The sequence below is a fragment of the Pelodiscus sinensis genome, chromosome 13 (genome assembly GCF_049634645.1).
Source record: "Pelodiscus sinensis isolate JC-2024 chromosome 13, ASM4963464v1, whole genome shotgun sequence".
In the NCBI taxonomy this organism is placed as follows: Eukaryota; Metazoa; Chordata; order Testudines; family Trionychidae; genus Pelodiscus; species Pelodiscus sinensis.
Window position 1 is genome coordinate 1,708,864 of NC_134723.1, and position 18,010 is coordinate 1,726,873.

General features: G+C 51.6%; 1 protein-coding gene across 3 annotated transcripts in view; it reads left to right on the top strand.

Annotated features, from left to right (window-relative positions):
• The window catches only part of MID2 (midline 2), a 161,504-nt gene that overhangs the window by 123,514 nt on the left and 19,980 nt on the right, over window positions 1–18,010 (top strand). For 2 of the 3 annotated variants that reach the window (XM_075896588.1, XM_075896589.1), the window contains exons 5-8: window positions 2,088–2,236; window positions 3,493–3,620; window positions 5,454–5,597; window positions 14,004–14,165. In XM_075896588.1, coding sequence (XP_075752703.1) covers window positions 2,088–2,236; window positions 3,493–3,620; window positions 5,454–5,597; window positions 14,004–14,165 — 583 coding nt within the window. The remainder of the gene's footprint in view (window positions 1–2,087; window positions 2,237–3,492; window positions 3,621–5,453; window positions 5,598–14,003; window positions 14,166–18,010) is intronic. The other variant, XM_075896585.1, reaches the window with a different exon arrangement.

Consider the following 18,010-nt stretch of genomic DNA (forward strand, 5'->3'; position numbering starts at 1 on the left):
CAGATGCACGTACACGCATGTGCACGCTCACTGGGAAAGTCATTCCAATGGCAGTAGGTCTGTGGCGATCTCAGCACAGCTCTCCGGCTGCCCCACAGCGTGTGAGAACACAAGCAGGGAGGCTGCTGTTCTCTCTGTTCTGTATTTTACACTAGCGCCAGTGTGCGTGCACAGGCACCCCCCCTGCTTTGCCATCCCCCCACGGGCCCGCCTGGCGCACGCCCCCCCGTCCCCGAATGGCACCTGGACCCGCCCACACTCATCTGAGTGCCCACCACCGGCGTGTCGCACCCGGCCGTGCAGAAGTGCAGGATGGGCCCGCTTCCCTGGGCAGCACGGGGCAAAAGGGAGTTTTCCTTGGGGTGGTTTGCCTCTGCCCTTGAGAACAAAGGGGTTTCCATGGGAATTGACCATTACAGGCCCAAGGCGGCGGCTGGTCCCGTGGCAGAGGGCACCCATTGCAGCTAGACTTTCTCCACAGAAGGGACGAGTGTTGCCTGGGGGCACGGGAGCGGCAGAACCGCCGTTAACTCACCAAAGCTCTGCAGAGCTCAGAACCCTTCCCACCCCGGCCCGCCCTGAGCGCGGTCTCAGAGCCCCCCAACGCACCATTTCCCTGCCTGTGGCCGCTGGGATTCGGCCCCCTAAGGAGCCAGGGTCACTCCGGTGTCATCCAGGCTGTGCAAGGGAACCTCAACCAGCCGCGCGGCCCATGTCCGCCTTACCGCTCGTTCTCTTAAACAGCCAACAGCCTCCAGAAAGCTGCTTTGTTGGAAACTTCCCCCGACAGTCCTACGTTTCCTCTGGTCTCACCTGTGGCCAGGCACAGTGCGGCTTCCAAACCGCAGCCGGGACTGAGAGGCAGGAACTGAGGTGGCAGCTTAAGTGCTGTCCCGGCACGTCGAAATGTGGGAGGGCAGCGTGGTGCTGGGCGGGGCTGGCTGATCTGGAGCGGCCGGTCGCTCCTGCCACAAGCTCCTTTGGGACCCTGGTTCTAGCTGGTTGAGTTTGCATCCAATTCCCAGCGTCACCGCTTACTTCCCCAGCCCACACGCTGCTGCAGCTAAGCCCCGGTTGCAGGAGCAGAACTCCATGCAGCCGACATGGGAATCCTTCCCAGTGCAAGTCTGAGCTGGGCCCTGGCTGAGCCGCGCGAGGGAAGTGGGAGCTTGCCTTGCCTTGCGCTGCGAGGAGATGAGGCCCTACCCCAGGGCCAGCTAGAGAAGGGGCCACATGTCGGCTCGTGTTGTGCTAAGCAAACGGGAGGAAGGTGCAATTCCAGCCTGCAGTTTGTGATGTGAAACGTGAAGAGCAGCGGCATCGCATGAGCCTTTAGCGCAGCTAAGAGCCTTTTCCCAGGGCTTCGGTCTCTGTTCTGGGATCTAAACGAACACGACGAATGTAGCTTTCAGTGCTTCTTAGCTCTGCCACAAGCAGCTTGGCCGGGAGGGTGGAAGCAGAGGCTCTGCGGAGTTTTGCTCCTGCTGGCTTCATTGGGAAAAGCTCAGGTGCTTTCTCCTTCGGGTTGAAAGCCCAGGTCAGATGTGTGCCGGGGGCACTCTGGGGGGAACGCCGTTGTGGCAGCCTCTCCGTCAGCCTCGCCTAGGGTTGCCTGATACTTTCACAACAAATCCCAAACAGGCCTGGGAAAATTAGTTGAGGGGAAAGAAAAAGGGGGGAGGCCAAACTTGTTAAGCAAAAAAAAGAAAAGATGCTGCTGTGCCTTTAAATTACCACGCTCCTAACTCCCCCCGCCCTCGCAGACGCTACCAGCCATCTTTTTGAGGGAAAAAAAAGGCCACTGCTCCTTTAAATTACCACGCTTCTTGCTCCCGCTGCCCTCACAGACACTGCCGGCCTTCCGTCTGAGGAAAACAGAAAATACCGGAAATTTGACGTGTCTGATATTCTCTGCTTTTTCTTTTACTGAACTGAAGGTCAAAATACCGAACTGTTTGGGCGAAAACCAGACCCCTGGCAACCCTAGCCACTTGATTAACGCGCCCGATTCCCAGGGTTCCTTGCGGCTCTCCTTGGGGTGCTGCTTTCTGACCGGCTCGTCTTCTCTCCTGGCTCCTCTCTCCCAGGTTATGAAGCTGAGGAAGTTGGCTCAGCAGGTCGCTAACTGCCGGCAGTGTCTGGAGCGCTCCACAGTTCTCATCAATCAAGCGGAGCATATTCTGAAGGAGAACGACCACGCCCGGTTCCTGCAGACCGCCAGGAACGTGGCCGAGAGGTGGGCTCGCTGGGCGGTACCCGCCTGCAGACGGGTTGGGATCCACTGGGGGAAGTGGTGCATGGGATTTTGTGAGTGGCAATAAAAAGAGCTGTCTCTGCAGTGCTGGGCATGGACCCGTAGCCTTTGGAAGCTCATGCGTCTTGGGAGACTTTTCCCTGGTCCCTGAGTCTCAACCACAGGCGTGGTGCTCGGTGCTCCCTGCCACTCCAGGGGTGGTCGGAGGAGAAGGGACCTGCTTTAATTCATTATAAATCTTGACTGCCAAAGAGGACCCTTGTCAAGTAGCCAAGTGCTTCCCAATGGTCCAGCATCAGCCACCAGCAAACTGTGCACTGGGAACAGGAGTTTGAGGCTGTCTGATGAGAGTAGTAGGCGAAACACTGAAAGATCGGTGGTCCTAGGTTCATCGGTTGAATAATTACTGGCGTGGCTCTCTCCCTTTCAGTTCCACGGGTGGTGGTGGGGCGGTGTCAGTCGTCCGGGGCTGAAACGCCAGAGAACGGAGAACCCAAAATCACAAGCCACTAGTGCATGGGCTAATGAGTGAGGTTCTCTCACCAGGGCTGCCAGTCAACTCGTATCCTCTGTGGACTGGCCACAGCAAGGAACTTGTAACGTACACTCACCAGCGGGTGTAGGCAGGGCTCCAGGAGATTACTGGGTGAGCAGATCCAGCCCTGTTTAGAGCTGACCTAGCACAACTCAGTGGTGAACACATCGGGGGTGCGGGCACCCTAAGTCGCACCATTACAGCCAGCAGCGGGGACGCAGCTGTGGGAATTAGAAGTGTCCTAGTGCGGGCAAGACCTGTGAGAACCCTCCCTCTGCATCTCGTGAGGCCCACCCACTCTGGAATCGCGACTGTCCAGCTGGGACAAGGGGAGGCAGCCGTAAGGGAAGTAAGGGTGGAGTGCGAATGGGAGCCCACTATTCCTTGCAAGAACAGGCAGCGCTGTTGCCTCGGGAGCCTCATCTACCCAGCGTAAAGTTTGCAGTTCTTGCAAACAACAGAAGGCGGGGGGGAGGGGGGGGTGCATCTGTCACTCCCAGCAACAAAAGCAGGCAAAGCCACCGGTCCCTCCCCCGCGGATGGCTGCTCGGGCCCCTCAGAGAAGCCTGCTTTGGGTGGTGTATTTTCTCCTGGCGCGCTGCATCACTGCAAGGCCATTTGTGCCTTTTCAGTTGGCAATCTAACTGCCAGCCGGGCTGTCCAAACACACGCTAATGTATATTGATGCTCCTCTTTCTTTCAGGGTCGCCATGGCAACTGCATCCTCTCAGGTGCTGATACCAGATATCAATTTTAACGATGCCTTTGAAAACTTTGCTTTAGACTTTTCCAGAGAAAAGAAGCTGCTGGAGGGGCTGGATTATCTAACAGGTGTGTGCCCATCCCGTGTTCCCAACGCATGCGGTCGCCTTTTCTCTCCCCGGAGAGGGGCGGGGAGTGTTTCATATAAAAGGCGTCAGAGGTTGTTCTCGTCTTTTAAACTCCTTGTGGCTGCAGCTGGCCTTGGTGCTGGAGTGGCCCAGCACCGGGGCTTGGGCTTGTGGGGTTCAGGTGTCGTCTTAGGGTGACTGTTTCAGAAATCGGTTACAGTTCTCTGCCCTTTCTGCGAAGGCTCCGAGTCACGCGCTCCCCCCCCGGCTCGAGTACAGAATCCACGTTCTCCTCCAACCCTTCCCCGCACCCATGTCCCCTGTGCCCTGCCAGCGGCTCTGCCCACCTTCCCTTCCACGCGTGGACCCCGCCACCACATGGCAAATCCGTCCCCCGGCTCCCCAGTCTCCACCCATCCCGGCGCCGTGTCTGGCTTCCAAGGCCCTTCACAGCCCTGACCCTTCTCCTCGCATTGGCTGCTCTCTCCCGCTTCCCCTTTCTCCTCTGCTCCACCGACGTCCACTGCCGACGTCCACTGCCGTGCTGAATGCTGGGAAACTGCCCCCGCGGCCTCTTCCTTCAAATGCCACCTCCTGGCGCAGCCCGTGACAGCGAGGTGCAGAGAGGGGGCCAGTATGTTTTGGTGCAGCTGAAAAAATGAATGTGTCATATATTCTAGTGCTTCCTCTTCGCTGCCCTTTGTGTCGTGAGGCAAGCCCTTTGGACAGGGATCCTGCTTTCTGTTCAGCCCGCACACACCCGATCTGGTCTCTGACCCCGGTGCGACGGTAACGCAGGTCGAACCTCTCTAATCTGGCTCCCTCCGGACCTGACCGGTGCCGAGCCAGAGAATTTGCCAGACCATGGGAGGTCACTATTGTCTAGCAGGTGCAGCATCACCAGCACTGCCCCTGCTTGCTGGGCTCTTAGAAGACATTGAGGGGTAAATTAGAGTAAATAACAGCACAGCACCGAGAGCCAGGACTGGGGGCTGTATAGAAACTTTATGGGACCACAGAAAATCTGGTCATGCCCATGATGAGTGGAGACCCGGCTAACTAACATCATGCCAGACCAGAGAGTGCTGGACTAGAGCGGTTCAGCCTGTACACACAGAATAAAAGCTATACCGGAATGCAAGCCAATAGCAACTGAAGGCTGCAGTCCTGATGTGCAGTCTTCATGTCCTTTTTGACAGAGGTTTTTGTCTCCAGTTGAAGTCAGGAAGTGGGGGGGAACTCCCATGGAGTGTATGGGCCTCCAGAAGGCAGACCCTCAAGGTGCTTGCAGAAAAGGGTAGTCCTGCTATGGCCACACGGCAGTGTTGAGCGCGCTAGTTCTGCTCAAACGTCAGGGGACAGCTACCTGGGCTGCGAATGACTTCCCCCAGCCACAGTGCAGACACCCTGGGTCTCTTTGCTAGGCTAGTGACCGCTGCTGAGGAGAGCAGCAGAGAAACTAGCTGGCCTGTGAGTCCATCTGCCAGACCCCCCACGTTCCCAAGCAGAGGACAGAGGAGGAGGAACAGCTGTGTCCACAACGTCTGTCAGATGAAAGAGTTGTTAAAAATCAACGCCGCCCGCCTGCCCGCGGGGCTTTAATTAGCTCCCTAAGCCTTCAAATGCCCACATTAATAATGGATCCCTGAGCCCGGCTGATGCCCTGGCTCTTGCAGGAGTCTCCGTTTTCCCAGGGCAGTAACTCAGCCACACAGCACTGGTTTTTCCTGCGCAGTGTCTGTGCTCCCCCCGCGCCCAGACCGTTCCTTTACGAGGTGTCACCTGCAGATGTAAAACCCCTTATTGTCTCTGCATTGTCATGTCGCCCATGCAGCACCCAATCCGCCGTCTGTCCGAGAGGAGCTCTGCACGGCTTCCCACGACACCATCACCGTCCACTGGCTCTCGGAGGACGAGTTCAGCGTCAGCTCCTATGAGCTGCAGTACACCATCTTCACCGGCCAGGCCAACTTCATCAGTGAGTAGCCCATTGCTTGCAGTGGCTGCAGTGTTTCAGGGAAGAAAGGAAAGAGGGCATCGCTAGGGCCTGCAGTCCAGTTGGGCGGAAAGATGCCTTAGGTCCCTTAGGTCAACATCAGGAAGGGTTTGAGGGCTAGGAAAAGTTATTGACTTGTTCCCAGAACACAAGAACTAAGAATCACCAAATAAAATGAATAGGCAGCGGTTTTTTTCACGCAGCACACATCAACCTGTGGAACTCCTTGCCAGAGGATGTTGAGAAGGCCAGGTCTTTAACAGGGTTCAAAAAAGATCTAGATAAATTCACGGAGGATAGGTCCATTAATGGCTCTTAGCCAGGAGGGGCAGGGCTGGCGTCTCTAGCCCCTGTGTGTCAGAAGCTGGGAATGGGTGACAGGGAGGGATCACTTGATGATTCCCTGTTCTGTTCCCTCCCTCTGGGGCACCTGGCACTGGCCTGTCGGCAGACGGATACTGAGCGTGACGGACCTTTGGTCTGACCCGGTGTGGCCGTGCTAATGTTCTTATTACGCCACTGTGTTGGCTATCGAAGTGCAGCGAGAGAACAGATGTTCCTTTGCCCTCACTCCCACCGTAAGGCCCCAGGACGTGTGCAGTCCATTGTGCTGAGACTTGATCGTTCCCTGCTCCCTCTGCCCCTTTCCCCTGTGGCTAGTGATTAGAAGCCTCGGGAGCTTCCGGGGCTGTCCATTAGCAGGCTGGCTTGACCAGGAGAGGCGAGAGTTCTGTGAGAAGAGCTTCGCCGAGGGCGCGTCTCAGGGCAGTAATCCAATGATTAAGGAGCGGAGAGGAACTCTGAAGGGCAGGTTTTCAACTTTATGCTGGGGGGTCCTGCATGGAATTGTTTGTGCTGCACTGAGTGTTCCACATTCACTGAAGCATCCTCCACACTCACAAATTGAATCTGTCTGGTGGCTGGTCATTTGGGAAGCTCCCAAGAGGTGTGTGCATAGCAACACACTTGCATAATTCCCTAGGATTATACAAATAGGGCACAGCTATGCTCAGGGAGCTGCAGGCTAAACATGAAATTTGCTTTATTTACTCCCCCACGCCAGGAGAAGTCTCCAGGTAATTCTTTCAGAAGATGCCTGTCTTATCTAATTACTTGTCAACCCCACTACACCTTTGCTTGCCTGGGGTAAGATTCAACGACTAACAAACAACTAACAAAAACAAAATCATCCGAAGCGCAGGATTTGGCAGTGATGGGGGACTTCAGCTATCCAGACATATGTTGGGAAACTAACCCAGTGGGGCACAGACTATCCAATAAGTTCTTGGACTGCATTGAAGACAACTTTTTTATTTCAGAAGGTTGAAAAAGCTACGAGGGGGGAAGATGTTCTAGACTTGATTTTAACAAATAGAGAGGAACTGGTTGAGAATTTGAAAGCAAAAGGCAGCTTGGGTGAAAGTGATCACGAAATGATAGAGTTCATAATTCTAAGGAATGGTGGAAGGGAGAACAGCAAAATAGAGACAATGGATTTCAGGAACGCAGATTTTGGTAAGCTCAGAGAGCTAGTAGGTAAGGTCCTATGGGAAGCAAGACTAAGGGGAAAAATAACCAAGGAGAGGCGGCAGTTTTTCAAAGGGACTTTATTAAGGGCCCAAAAGCAAGCTATTCCACTGCGTAGGAAAGATAGAAAAAGTATGGCAAAAGACCGCCTTGGCTTAACCGGGAGATCTTGCATGATCTAAAAATAAAAAGGAGTCATATAAAAAGTAGAAACTAGAACAAATTACCAAGGATGAATATAAGTGAACAATACAGGTATGCAGGGGCAAGATTAGAAAGGCAAAGGCACAAAACAAGCTAAAACTAGCTACAGACGTAAAGGGAAACAAGAAGATATTTTATAAATATATTAGAAGCAAGAGGAAGACCAAGGAGAGGGTAGGCCCACTGCTCAGTGAGGAGGGAGAAACAGTAACAGGAAACTTGGAAATGGCAGAGGTGCTTAATGACTTCATTTTGGTCTTTACCAAGAAGTCTGATGATGAAGAAATGCCGGACATAGTGACTGCTAGTGGGAAAGAGGTAGGTTTAGAAGATAAAATTAAAAAAGAACAAGTTAAAAATCACGTAGAAAAGTTAGCGGTCTGCAAGTCACCAGGGCCTGATGAAATGCATCCTAGAATACTCCAGGAGCTGATAGAGGAGGTATCTGAGCTTTTAGCTATCATCTTTGAAAAATCATGGAAGACAGGAGAGATTCCAAAAGACTGGACAAGGGCAAATCTAGTGCCCACCTATAAAAAGGGAAATAAGAACAACCCAGGAAACTACAGACCAGTCAGTTTAACCTCTGTGCCAGGAAAGATAATGGAGCAAGTACTTAAGGAATTCATCTGCAAACACCTGGAAGGTAATAAGGTGATAGGGAACAACCAGTATGGATTTGTAAAGAACAAATCATGTCAAACCAATCTGATAGCTTTCTTTGATAGGATAACAAGTCTTGTGGATAAGGGAGAAGTGATGGACATGGTATACCTAGACTTTAGTAAGCCATTTGATACGGTCTCACAGGATCTTCTTATCAATAAACTAGGCAAATACGACTTAGATGGGGCTACTATAAGGTGGGTGCATAACTGGCTGGATAACCATACTCAGAGAGTAGTTAACAGTTCTCAATCCTGCTGGAAGGATATAACAAGTGAGGTTCCGCAGGGATCTGTTTTGGGACTGATTCTGTTCAATATCTTCATCAACGATTTAGATATTGGCATAGAGAGCACACTTATTAAGTTTGCAGATGATATGAAGCTGGAAGGGGTTGCAACTGCTTTAGAGGATAGGGTCATAATTCAAAATGATCTGGACAAACTGAAATGGTCGGAGGTAAACAGGATGAAGTTTAATAAGGACAAATGCAAAATGCTCCACTTAGGAAGGAACAATCAGTTTCACACACACAGAATGGGAAGTGACTGTCTAGGAAGGAGTCCTGCAGAAAGAGATCTAGGGGTCATAGTGGACCACAAGCTAAGTATGAGTCAACAGTGTGACGCTGTTGCAAAAAAAGCAAACATGATTCTGGGATGCATTCACAGGTGTGTTGTGAGCAAAACAAGAGAAGTCATTCTTCCCCTCTACTCAGAACTGATTAGGCCTCAATTGGAGGGTTGTGTCCAGTTCTAGGTACCACGTTTCAGGGAAGATGTGGAGAAATTGGAGAAGGTCCAGAGAAGAGCAACAAGAATGATTAAAGGTCTAGATAATATGACTTATGAAGGAAGACTGAAAGAACTGGGCCTGTTTTGTTTGGAAATGAGAAGATGGAAAGGGGACATGATTGCGGTTTTCAAGTATCTAAAAAGGTGTCACAAAGAAGAGGGAGAAAAATTGTTCTCCTTGGCCTCTGAGGACAGGACAAGCAGCAATGGCCTTAAATTCCAGCCAGGGCGGTTTAAGTTGGACATTAGGAAAAACTTCCTACCTGTCAGGGTGGTTAAACACTGGAATTAATTGCCTGGAGAGGTTGTAGAATCTCCCTCACTGGAGAGATTTCAGAGCAGGTTGAACAGACACCTGTCAGGGATGGTCTAGATGGAACTGGGTCCTGCCATGAGGGCAGGGGACTGAACTCGATGACCTCTCAAGGCCTCTTCTAGTGTACTACGATTCTATGCTTCAAGGAACAGTGTGTGTGTGTGTGTGTGTGTGTGTGTGGGCGGGGGGGGGGGGGGGGACAGAGGCTCTGTCGGTGCTTAGTAAATGGGGAGGAACCATCAGTGCCTGCTTCAGTTCCCGTCTCATAAGGAAGGCCTTGGACAGTGAGGGGTGCTGGCTTGTGGAATCCTTGCTGTATTAAGGGGCATCTTCCCAAGGATTCCACGGGCTTGCGGCCCCCCCTCCCTAGTCTTGCTGCCGGAGCAGACAGGCTGACAACTATTTTAATTGGCCCTACCCGTCCACGCTGGGGTGAAAAATTTGGAAAGCAGCACCCCAGCCCAGCCGGGATCCCTTTGAACGTGAACTTTTGGTTGTGTCCTACCCGGATACATTGTGCTCTTGGGTTTGTTGACACAGGCAGTGCAGTTCGGCCAAAGTTTTCATCTTGATCCTACATCCCCTGCTCTTAACCCCAGCAGTGAAAATGAGAAGGCTTATCCCGCTGCACATGTAGACGTGCACTGCGCCTAGATAATAATTAATTGGGAGGATTTGGGGTTTTTAATCTGACACATCTTTTCATAGTGTGTTTAACAAATGGCTCCCCGGCTCAGGAAGTTTGTCATGGGATGCAAAGGCTTTCACAGGATTTATTGTTAATTATTTGCATGGCACAGTAGACGGGCGTGGGACCATTCGAACGCACACCATGAGAGAAGACAAGCTTGGGAATAGAAGTATTTTCAAATGGCGTTCTGTGCCTGACAAGCTCACAAAAATGACAAAAAATAGCTTTCAACAAAATGTCACTTGGCAGAGTTTGGCTTTTCAGCAAAAAAAGGCAAATTCTACAAGATTTTGAATCTGAAATGCTGAATCTGTGGTGCTTCATGGGAGGTGTAGTTTGGATGCCTCATGCTCTCATTCTTCTCCATAAGCTGGGCTCACCAGTCAGACGACACCTCCCATGGGTCAGCATGGTTCCATCCTGGGAGCCCCTGGCAATGGTGTATCATGGGAGACATCGTCCAACTGGGGGAACTGTAGAAGAAAACTGATCTTGCTAGTTCTGCTTCTTCACTTCCATGAAGTGCTTCCGCTGACTATCCAAATCAGAATATTCTGGGTTTGGGGTGTCTTAGTCAAAAATTAAAGTTTCCTATGGAAAGCAGACACTTGTCCTGAAAACGTTAATTTTGTCAAAAATCCAGGTCTCTCTCAAAAATAGTTTTGATAGAAACTTTCTGATCTTGGCACCCCAACTGTAGCAGGTGCAGAGAGAGGAAGGGAGGCAGCAACGGTATTATACATCACCGGGCTCTGTCCCAAATCATGCTGCCATCAGTTGAGGGGGGGCAGACCAACCCCCACCTGTCCTGATTCGAGCTGAGATCCCTTTTTGGTTCTCCCGTTGAGTCTAGAGCCAAGCGAATCAACTGGCTTGTTTCATATTTCTGTGGCAAAACACCCGACTCACTTCATTGGCCGGTTGGTGATCTGCAGGCATCGGGGTACGTGGGAGGTCCTACCGATGGACTTTCAGATGCTCCATCCATCGCCATAGTGAAGGGGTTTCTCGGGAGGCCGAGCCTGGCTTTAGTTTCTGCAGGGACTCACAGAACAGACGGGCCTTCCTGTCTTCAGGAGGAAGAGAACAAGTGGCAGGCTACACAGCGAGACGGATTCGAGTGGTCTATCTGGCGTGAGGTTTCTAGGCTTTTGCCTGCTTTAGTGTGTGTGCTCCCAGCAATGAGATGATACGTTTGACCCCAACGGCCATCTCATTCCATTGCTTGTGCCCTGATGTTCCTTTCCCAGCCACTCAGTCCTCTTGGATTCGTTTATTACATGGAGGCTTTGGACCCTCTGCCTCAGTTACTTCCCCAAGCACCATCCCAGCTGGGAGGAGTCCAGCCCTGGCTGCAGATAAAGAAGTGCTACTCAGTGCGAAGAGGGAGAATACAGAGCGTCACGGCAGAGGGAGATTTCGAAGGGCGCTTATTGAGTGCACCTGAAATATGCAGCAGGGCTTCCAATGAGAACAGCAGAATGAACTCTTCAGAGCTGCCTCGCCAGCCTTCTCTGGCATCCTTTGTGCTTTCATGAAAAGGAAAAATCCTATTAAGCTTTCCCCTTTGTAGTCAGACATCAGCTGAGAATCAGCAAACGTTACCTTTTCTGCCCACTCCGCCCCAACTCTTAGGCCGTAACCAGCAAGAACCTCAGTGTACTGATCCTGCGGTTCACGGGGCGAACCATTTGTACAGTCACCTGTGCTGGCTGGTGCTATACTCCTACCGCCTGGCGTGCTGCCCTCCACCCCCATAGGGAGCAGGGAGCTGCAGGAGAGATTTTTATTGTCATGTCTCTCTGGCTGTGGCAGCATCTTGCCTCCAATAAAGCAAGAAGCTGCCAATAGTAGCTCCTTCGGCAGTGCCTGTTCGCTGCAGTTTCTCCTCAGTCTGACATTAGCACTTGCTTCTAGCCCAGATCTCTGTAATAGGAATGTCCCCACGGAGACAACGTTACTGGTTTCCTTTCCCTTGCTCTGTTGTCATTCTGTTTTAGCGCAGGATGTCACATAACGAGCCTGTGAAATGACGGCCTCGTTGGGGACCCCCGTGCTAAAAGAATCGCTCGCCAGTGCTTCTGAGCTAGGGGAGTCACTCTCTTACTGAAAGCTTTAGTACGCTTTGAATCTGTTAGGTGAATCAGCCACCACAGGTCGAACCTCTCTCAGCCGGCACCCTGGGACCTGACCAGTGCCGAACCAGAGAATTTGCTGGACCACAGGAGGTCAATATTATCTAGCAGCATCACCAGAACTGCCACTGCTTGCTGGGCTCTGAGATGACAATTACGGGTAAACTGGAGCTAAATAACAGCCCAGAACACTGAGAGCCAGGACTGGGGGCTATAAACAAACTTTATGGGATAGTGGGAAACTTGGCCACACCCATGCTAAGTGGACATCCGACTAACTCAAATCATGCCGGAGCAGGGATGTTGCCAGACCAGCGAGGGCTGGATTAGAGAGGTCCAAGCTGTAGAGGCAGACAAAGTGACATACTGCTAATCTGAGTTGCTGTAGCCGGTAGCTACCCTCATGGATTGGTATCAATTGTATCTCTCCTTTCCCCTGTGAATCCGTGTGCACTGGCCCCCTGCGGTCTGTGTGCCATATGATTACCAGCACCACGGAGCAGCACAAATGGCACATTGGTAAGAGGCTGTGTCACAGGGCAGAAGCGTCCTTGCTGAGTGATGCAGCTGCATTTTCCCGGAGGGGAGAGAAACTGGGAGAGGCGAACGAGCGCCTGTTTCATTCTAGACAGGCCATTTGGCCGTGGTGCACAGTCCTTGTGCTGGCTTGCTGCCGGAGGTGAATTTGCCGCAGTCCCCCTCGGGGCCTGGGACAGGAGCAGCAGTGGCCAGTAAAAAGGGATAAATACCTGCCGTGCGGTGGGTTTGTGCGTGGCTGTGGGCAAGTGACGCTTGCAGCCAGGGTGGGAGGGACGTGGGCGTTGCCAAGGGAGCCCTTTGGGGCGGAAAAGAATTTTGCTTGACGAGAGGGTGGAAGCTGCTGCAGGGTTGTAACACCATCGCCTACGGCAGGGGGGACCTACGGCCCGGGACCAGGATGTGGGCCCCAGCTTCCCTGGATCTGGCCCCTGAGGCTCGGCGCTTCCCCCAGCATCGGGGGCTGGTGCTTAACGCTGCGGGCCAGTGAGCCGTGAGAAGGCCAGGCCCGCAGGGCAGGATTACTCTGGCCGGCGGGGGCAGAGGGGTGCGTGGAGCCGCCTCTGGGGCCTGAAATTGCATGGCAGGGAATGCTGTGCAGGGCGTGTCTGCCAGTGTATTCCCCTCGCCGCCTGCCCCGTGTGTTCCAACCAAGTGAACGCTCACCTCCCAGCCAAGGCCGCGGCCTATGAGCAGCGCTGCTCGGGCCTGGTGCTCTGCTAATTGCTCTAGACAGAGCGCTAATTGGAGCGGCTGCAGCATAGGGAGAGGGGAGGGGTGCTGTTTATAGGCGCTGGCTCAGAGAAGGCTGCTCAGGCAAAGCCCTTGCATCTGATCAGCCAATCTCTGGGCATTACGATACCAGCTGTGAGGGCAGTCCGGTCACCCAGCTCGTTTGGCAAGGCTGGGGCACAGCTGCCTGCTCCTCCTGAGTGGCTCCTGGTGCCGCTCTCCCTGTTTCCTGGGAGCACTTACACCTGGAGCTCGTTAGCAGCCCATCTGAGTGGCGCTAATGAACATGGGGCGTTAGCCAGAGACAAACCAGCAATCAAGCCTCCCTCCATGAGGTCGCAGCAGCAGCCCCTGGGGTTTGGCTTCCCTTGTCTTCTCAGCAGTGTCCTCTGCTGGCCGTTTCATCTTCCAGGCGGCCTGGACCTGGGAGAATCTATTCAAAGCTTCCTCTGGCCCTTGCCCCTGTCCCTCACCCTCCCCAGAGCACCGTGCCAGGCTGCATGCTCTTTTGGCCCAGCCCGTGGCCTTGCCAGCTCTGACTAGCCAAGCGGGCTTTCAGGGGCTAGTACAAAGAATCCCCCCAGCTGCCGATTTCTGTCGGGAACGTAAATTCTCCTTTGGCAAGTTCCGGTTGTTAACTCCTGGGCAGACAGTAAATCAGTCTGACGGATGCATGGCCCATGAACTCCATTCCACCGGCGTGTGTCGCCTCTGCATTGTATCTTGTCCTCCAACTTTGCTCCCTGGTAATAAATCTCCTCTCCCCGCCTTGCTCCCGTGCCGCAGGTCTGTACAACTCCATGGACAGCTGGATGATTGTCCCCAACATCAAACAGAACCACTACACCGTGCACGGCTTGCAGAGCGGCACCCGCTACATCTTCCTGGTGAAGGCCATAAACCAGGCTGGCAGCCGGAACAGCGAGCCGGCCAGGCTCAAGACAAACAGTAGGTGCCACGGCATTTGTTGTTTCAGGTGGGGTGGGAAGGAGAAAAGCAACTTTGTGAAGCCTGAAACTTAGAAGGGTATTGCTGAGATTTTCCTTAACTCTTTAATTGCTGTGGATTATAACCACCCTTTGGAAATGAAATCTTTGTGGTTTCCTTGCTGGACTTGGAGTTGGTTTTTTCTTCCCATCGTGTGCATAGGCACAAAGGTCAGATTGCACATGAACCCTGGGCACTGGATGCTGGCGGGTGTCTGTAGGGTTGTCCCAGAAAGCTCAACTGTGCTCATATCACTTCTTGGGCAGGATTCATAGAATATTAGAATTGGAAGGGACCTGGAAAGGTCATCGAGTCCGGCCCCCTGCCCTCACAGCAGGACCAAGCACCATCTAGACCATCCCTGGCAGGTGTGTGTCCAACCTGCTCTTAGATATCTCCAGGGATGGAGAATCCACAAGCTCCCTAGGCAATTGATTCCAGTGTTTAACCACCATGACAGGTAGGAAGTTTTTCCTCGTGTCCAACCTAAACCTCCCTCGCTGCAGTTTAAGCCCATTGCTGCTTGTCCTGTCCTCATTGTTATTTTAGGGCTATTCCTGAGCGCCTGTGTGCAGACACAGCTGTTCCTGGTCGTTAAACACTGTCTGAACCCTCAGTCTTGGGGCAGGGTGTGTTTGGGCAGACGTTCAGGCCAGCGGATTCCCACTCGGAACCCACTTCTCCAAACCATATTGGCTAAGGAGTGAAAGTGGCAGAAATCCGGTTGCACTTAGTGAGCTGACGGACTCCCCTTGGGTACTTTGATGAGGTCAGATCCTTTAAGACTGGCCTCTCAGTGCTTCCAAGCACCGAGCTGGGGGTCCGCTGGCTTGTGGATTAGGCTGCATGTGATCATGGGGTTATTTGGGAGGGCAGTGTGGTGTCTGCTGGCTTGTTAGCGGTGGGGAATTAGGAAAAGAAGCCTGAAAAGCATCTGTAGGGAAAATGTCATGGGCTTTGCAAACACACATGAGAAAAACGTTAGTTCAGACGTTGGTTCTTCCAACCTGATTCCCTCCGTGGGGAAGGAAGGAGTTAACAGCATTCTAAAAATGGGAGTGGGATCAAACCGTAGGCCCATGGACTTCAAAGGGTGCAGGATTGGATCCGCTCTGGCCATGGAGTAGAACAGGACATGGGGAGGATTTAAACCTCATTTCCTGTTATCTCAGCAACACATCTGGGACGATTCTTTCCCCACTTAGTGATGAGTTGTAAGTTAAAAATATCGGAATGAGCCGTCGGCCTCCAAGCTGGTTGCAAGGGGGCTCGCCTCTTGGCTTTTGTCCAGCACTGTGTGATCTGTGGCCCGGTCGTGCTGATGATTAAAAGTCCTCTGCCTGGTTCCGACATGCCCAGCGTTCTTTCTTGTTCCCTTTTCGTGATGTTTCAATCGTGTCTGTGTTCTGCACTTGATGCGGCTTTTGAAATGATTTATTGCTTCTGCCGTCTCCATCTTTTCATGGAGCCTTGGCATCTTTAAATGCAGTGAAATTAAATAAAGTCCGTGCTTTGGAGAGAGTGGATAGAGGCTGATGAAAAACAAACTCCAATCTGATTCTCTTTTGTTTATTAAAAATGCATCCCTCCCCCCAATGCTGTTTAAAGCGTGCTCCCTGCTTTGAAATACACTCAGGATGGAAATGAGACATTGGTGACTTGACAGGCCAAGCGCTGATATGACAAACCTACTCAGAAGCAAGGAAAATAGGTTAGTTCAGTCGCTCCCTGGGGAGGCTGCACATTAGTTATTTTCTTTGGTGTCAATCACCAGAGATATTAGTGCACTGCTAGGTGCACAGAGCTCTACAGACTAACCCGATTTACAGAAATATAAATGGGCTCAGTGTTTTAATTCTAATTGTGCCCCGTCTGTAGCAGCCTCCGGCATTTGTCAAGCTGTGATGTGCTAGAAGTGCTAAGCGTTACTATTCTGCAGGTTACAAAATGAACAGCACATTGGCATGGTGTGATCAGCTAACGATCACTGCTGCCCCAGCCCAGCAGAAGGACAAGAGAACAGCTAAATTACCACGAAAACGGTATTTGCATATGTTGTTACGCGATCTGTCCGGAGCCAGCCTCCTTGCCAGTGTCACCTTGAGATTTCTACTGTTGCACATGCTCAATGCTCGAGTGGCTCCCTTTGGGTTTTCGTGCTCCGTGCGTGGTGTCTGTTGGAGAGATTGAGCAAACGGCTTGTGCCGCGTTGCAAATAAGCGTAGGATGATGATGATGATGATGTTAACAGAAGTGCTGCTGCTTGTCAGCCAGGTTACTGCTGCCGAGAGGCAGGAGAGGAGCACGTAGCTAAACCCCTCATTAGCATGGGGAGGGCTGCACACCTCTCTGTGCACCGTCCCACCCCTCATTGCACCACTGCAAGCAGGGCACCAGGTGTTCCGGGGACCCTGGGCAAAGTTTGTCTGTTTGATCAAAAACTCCTCCTAACTGGTAAGAGGTAGGGCCACCGAATTCAGTATTCAGCTTCCTCTTATAACTTAAAGCAACACAAGGGTTTGGTTATGCCAGGAAAACGGGATGTGCCTGGAATGAGGCAGAATCACCAAATCAAGTCCAGTCCTCCAAACTAACACAACTCTGAGAATGTTGAAAGAGACTGAACCAAGATAAGCCAGATAAATAGAACAAACCTGCAATAGGCTTGCTTCTCCATACATCTTATCAGAAAAACCGAAAACGGAGACATTTGCAGTAGTGCTCCGTTTGGTCCAGCTAACTCAATTCTTAAGGCTTGAAAATCAGAAGAAAATGTTACTGGAAACCAAATTGACGATTGTCCTTTTTAGTTAAAGCATAGTATTTAAGAGTTTACAGGTATGAAGAGGGGGGAGACACTTGATGGAATTTCCATTTAAAAAAAATGTACTACAAAAATTCAATGGAAAAATGTTAACAATCCCATTTTTAAGAAATCTGAAATAAAAATTAACATCACAAAAATAACACTGTATTTGTGAAAAAATACAAGCATTTAAAGAAAGTGTGTACAGTTTCCTTTTATTTTCCAAAAGAAACAAAACTTTGACTGGGTTACGGATCCGAGCAACGCCGGGTAAATCTGTGAGTCACAATATAAAGTTATAGATAAATACACTCAAGTATATTTCACTATGTTGCAGCCTGGCTGCCATTTCCTGAGCATGCGGAGAATGAACAATGTCCTGAAAGGAACGTGTCTCGTTAGGGTTCTCCTGTGTGTATTAATTGGCCTATATGCCGCACTCGGCAAACTAACGTATCGTTCTTTGTGTGAGGATCCTGCCACTTTGTATTGGGTTTGTAGTGGCGCGTGCTTGGCCATTTCTCCTGCCTGTATTTGTCAACGTACAAGCCCGTATGTAGCCATTTATTACAGTCCTTCCAAACAGCCCATTACAACAGAGCGCATCCTTCACAAATGATGTCACTTCAGAAAATGTCAACAGCCATAAAAGAAAAAAATGAGTCTCCCTATTTCGGAGTCTGCTCTCTGCTTCCAAAGTGCCATTTTGAGAGATTCGGCCATGAACTGAAGGGCGGTTGCAGGACAGGTATGAACTCCCAGAATGCAACAGGTTCAATGCACCCATGGAATTCACAGTCCTGAACCGGCCGGTGTGTGAAATGAACTAACCTGCAGGAATAGTGAAAAGCTGATAGGTCCTCAGGAAGCACGTGCCCTGGGCCTCATTAAGTGCCCCCAAATGCACTGGACATCTCCCAGAATGCCGAGAAAGCTGCGGCTCCCGAACTGAGGGAAATCGAGGGAAGATGGCTTTTACCAGCGGAGCTCTGTCCCGTTG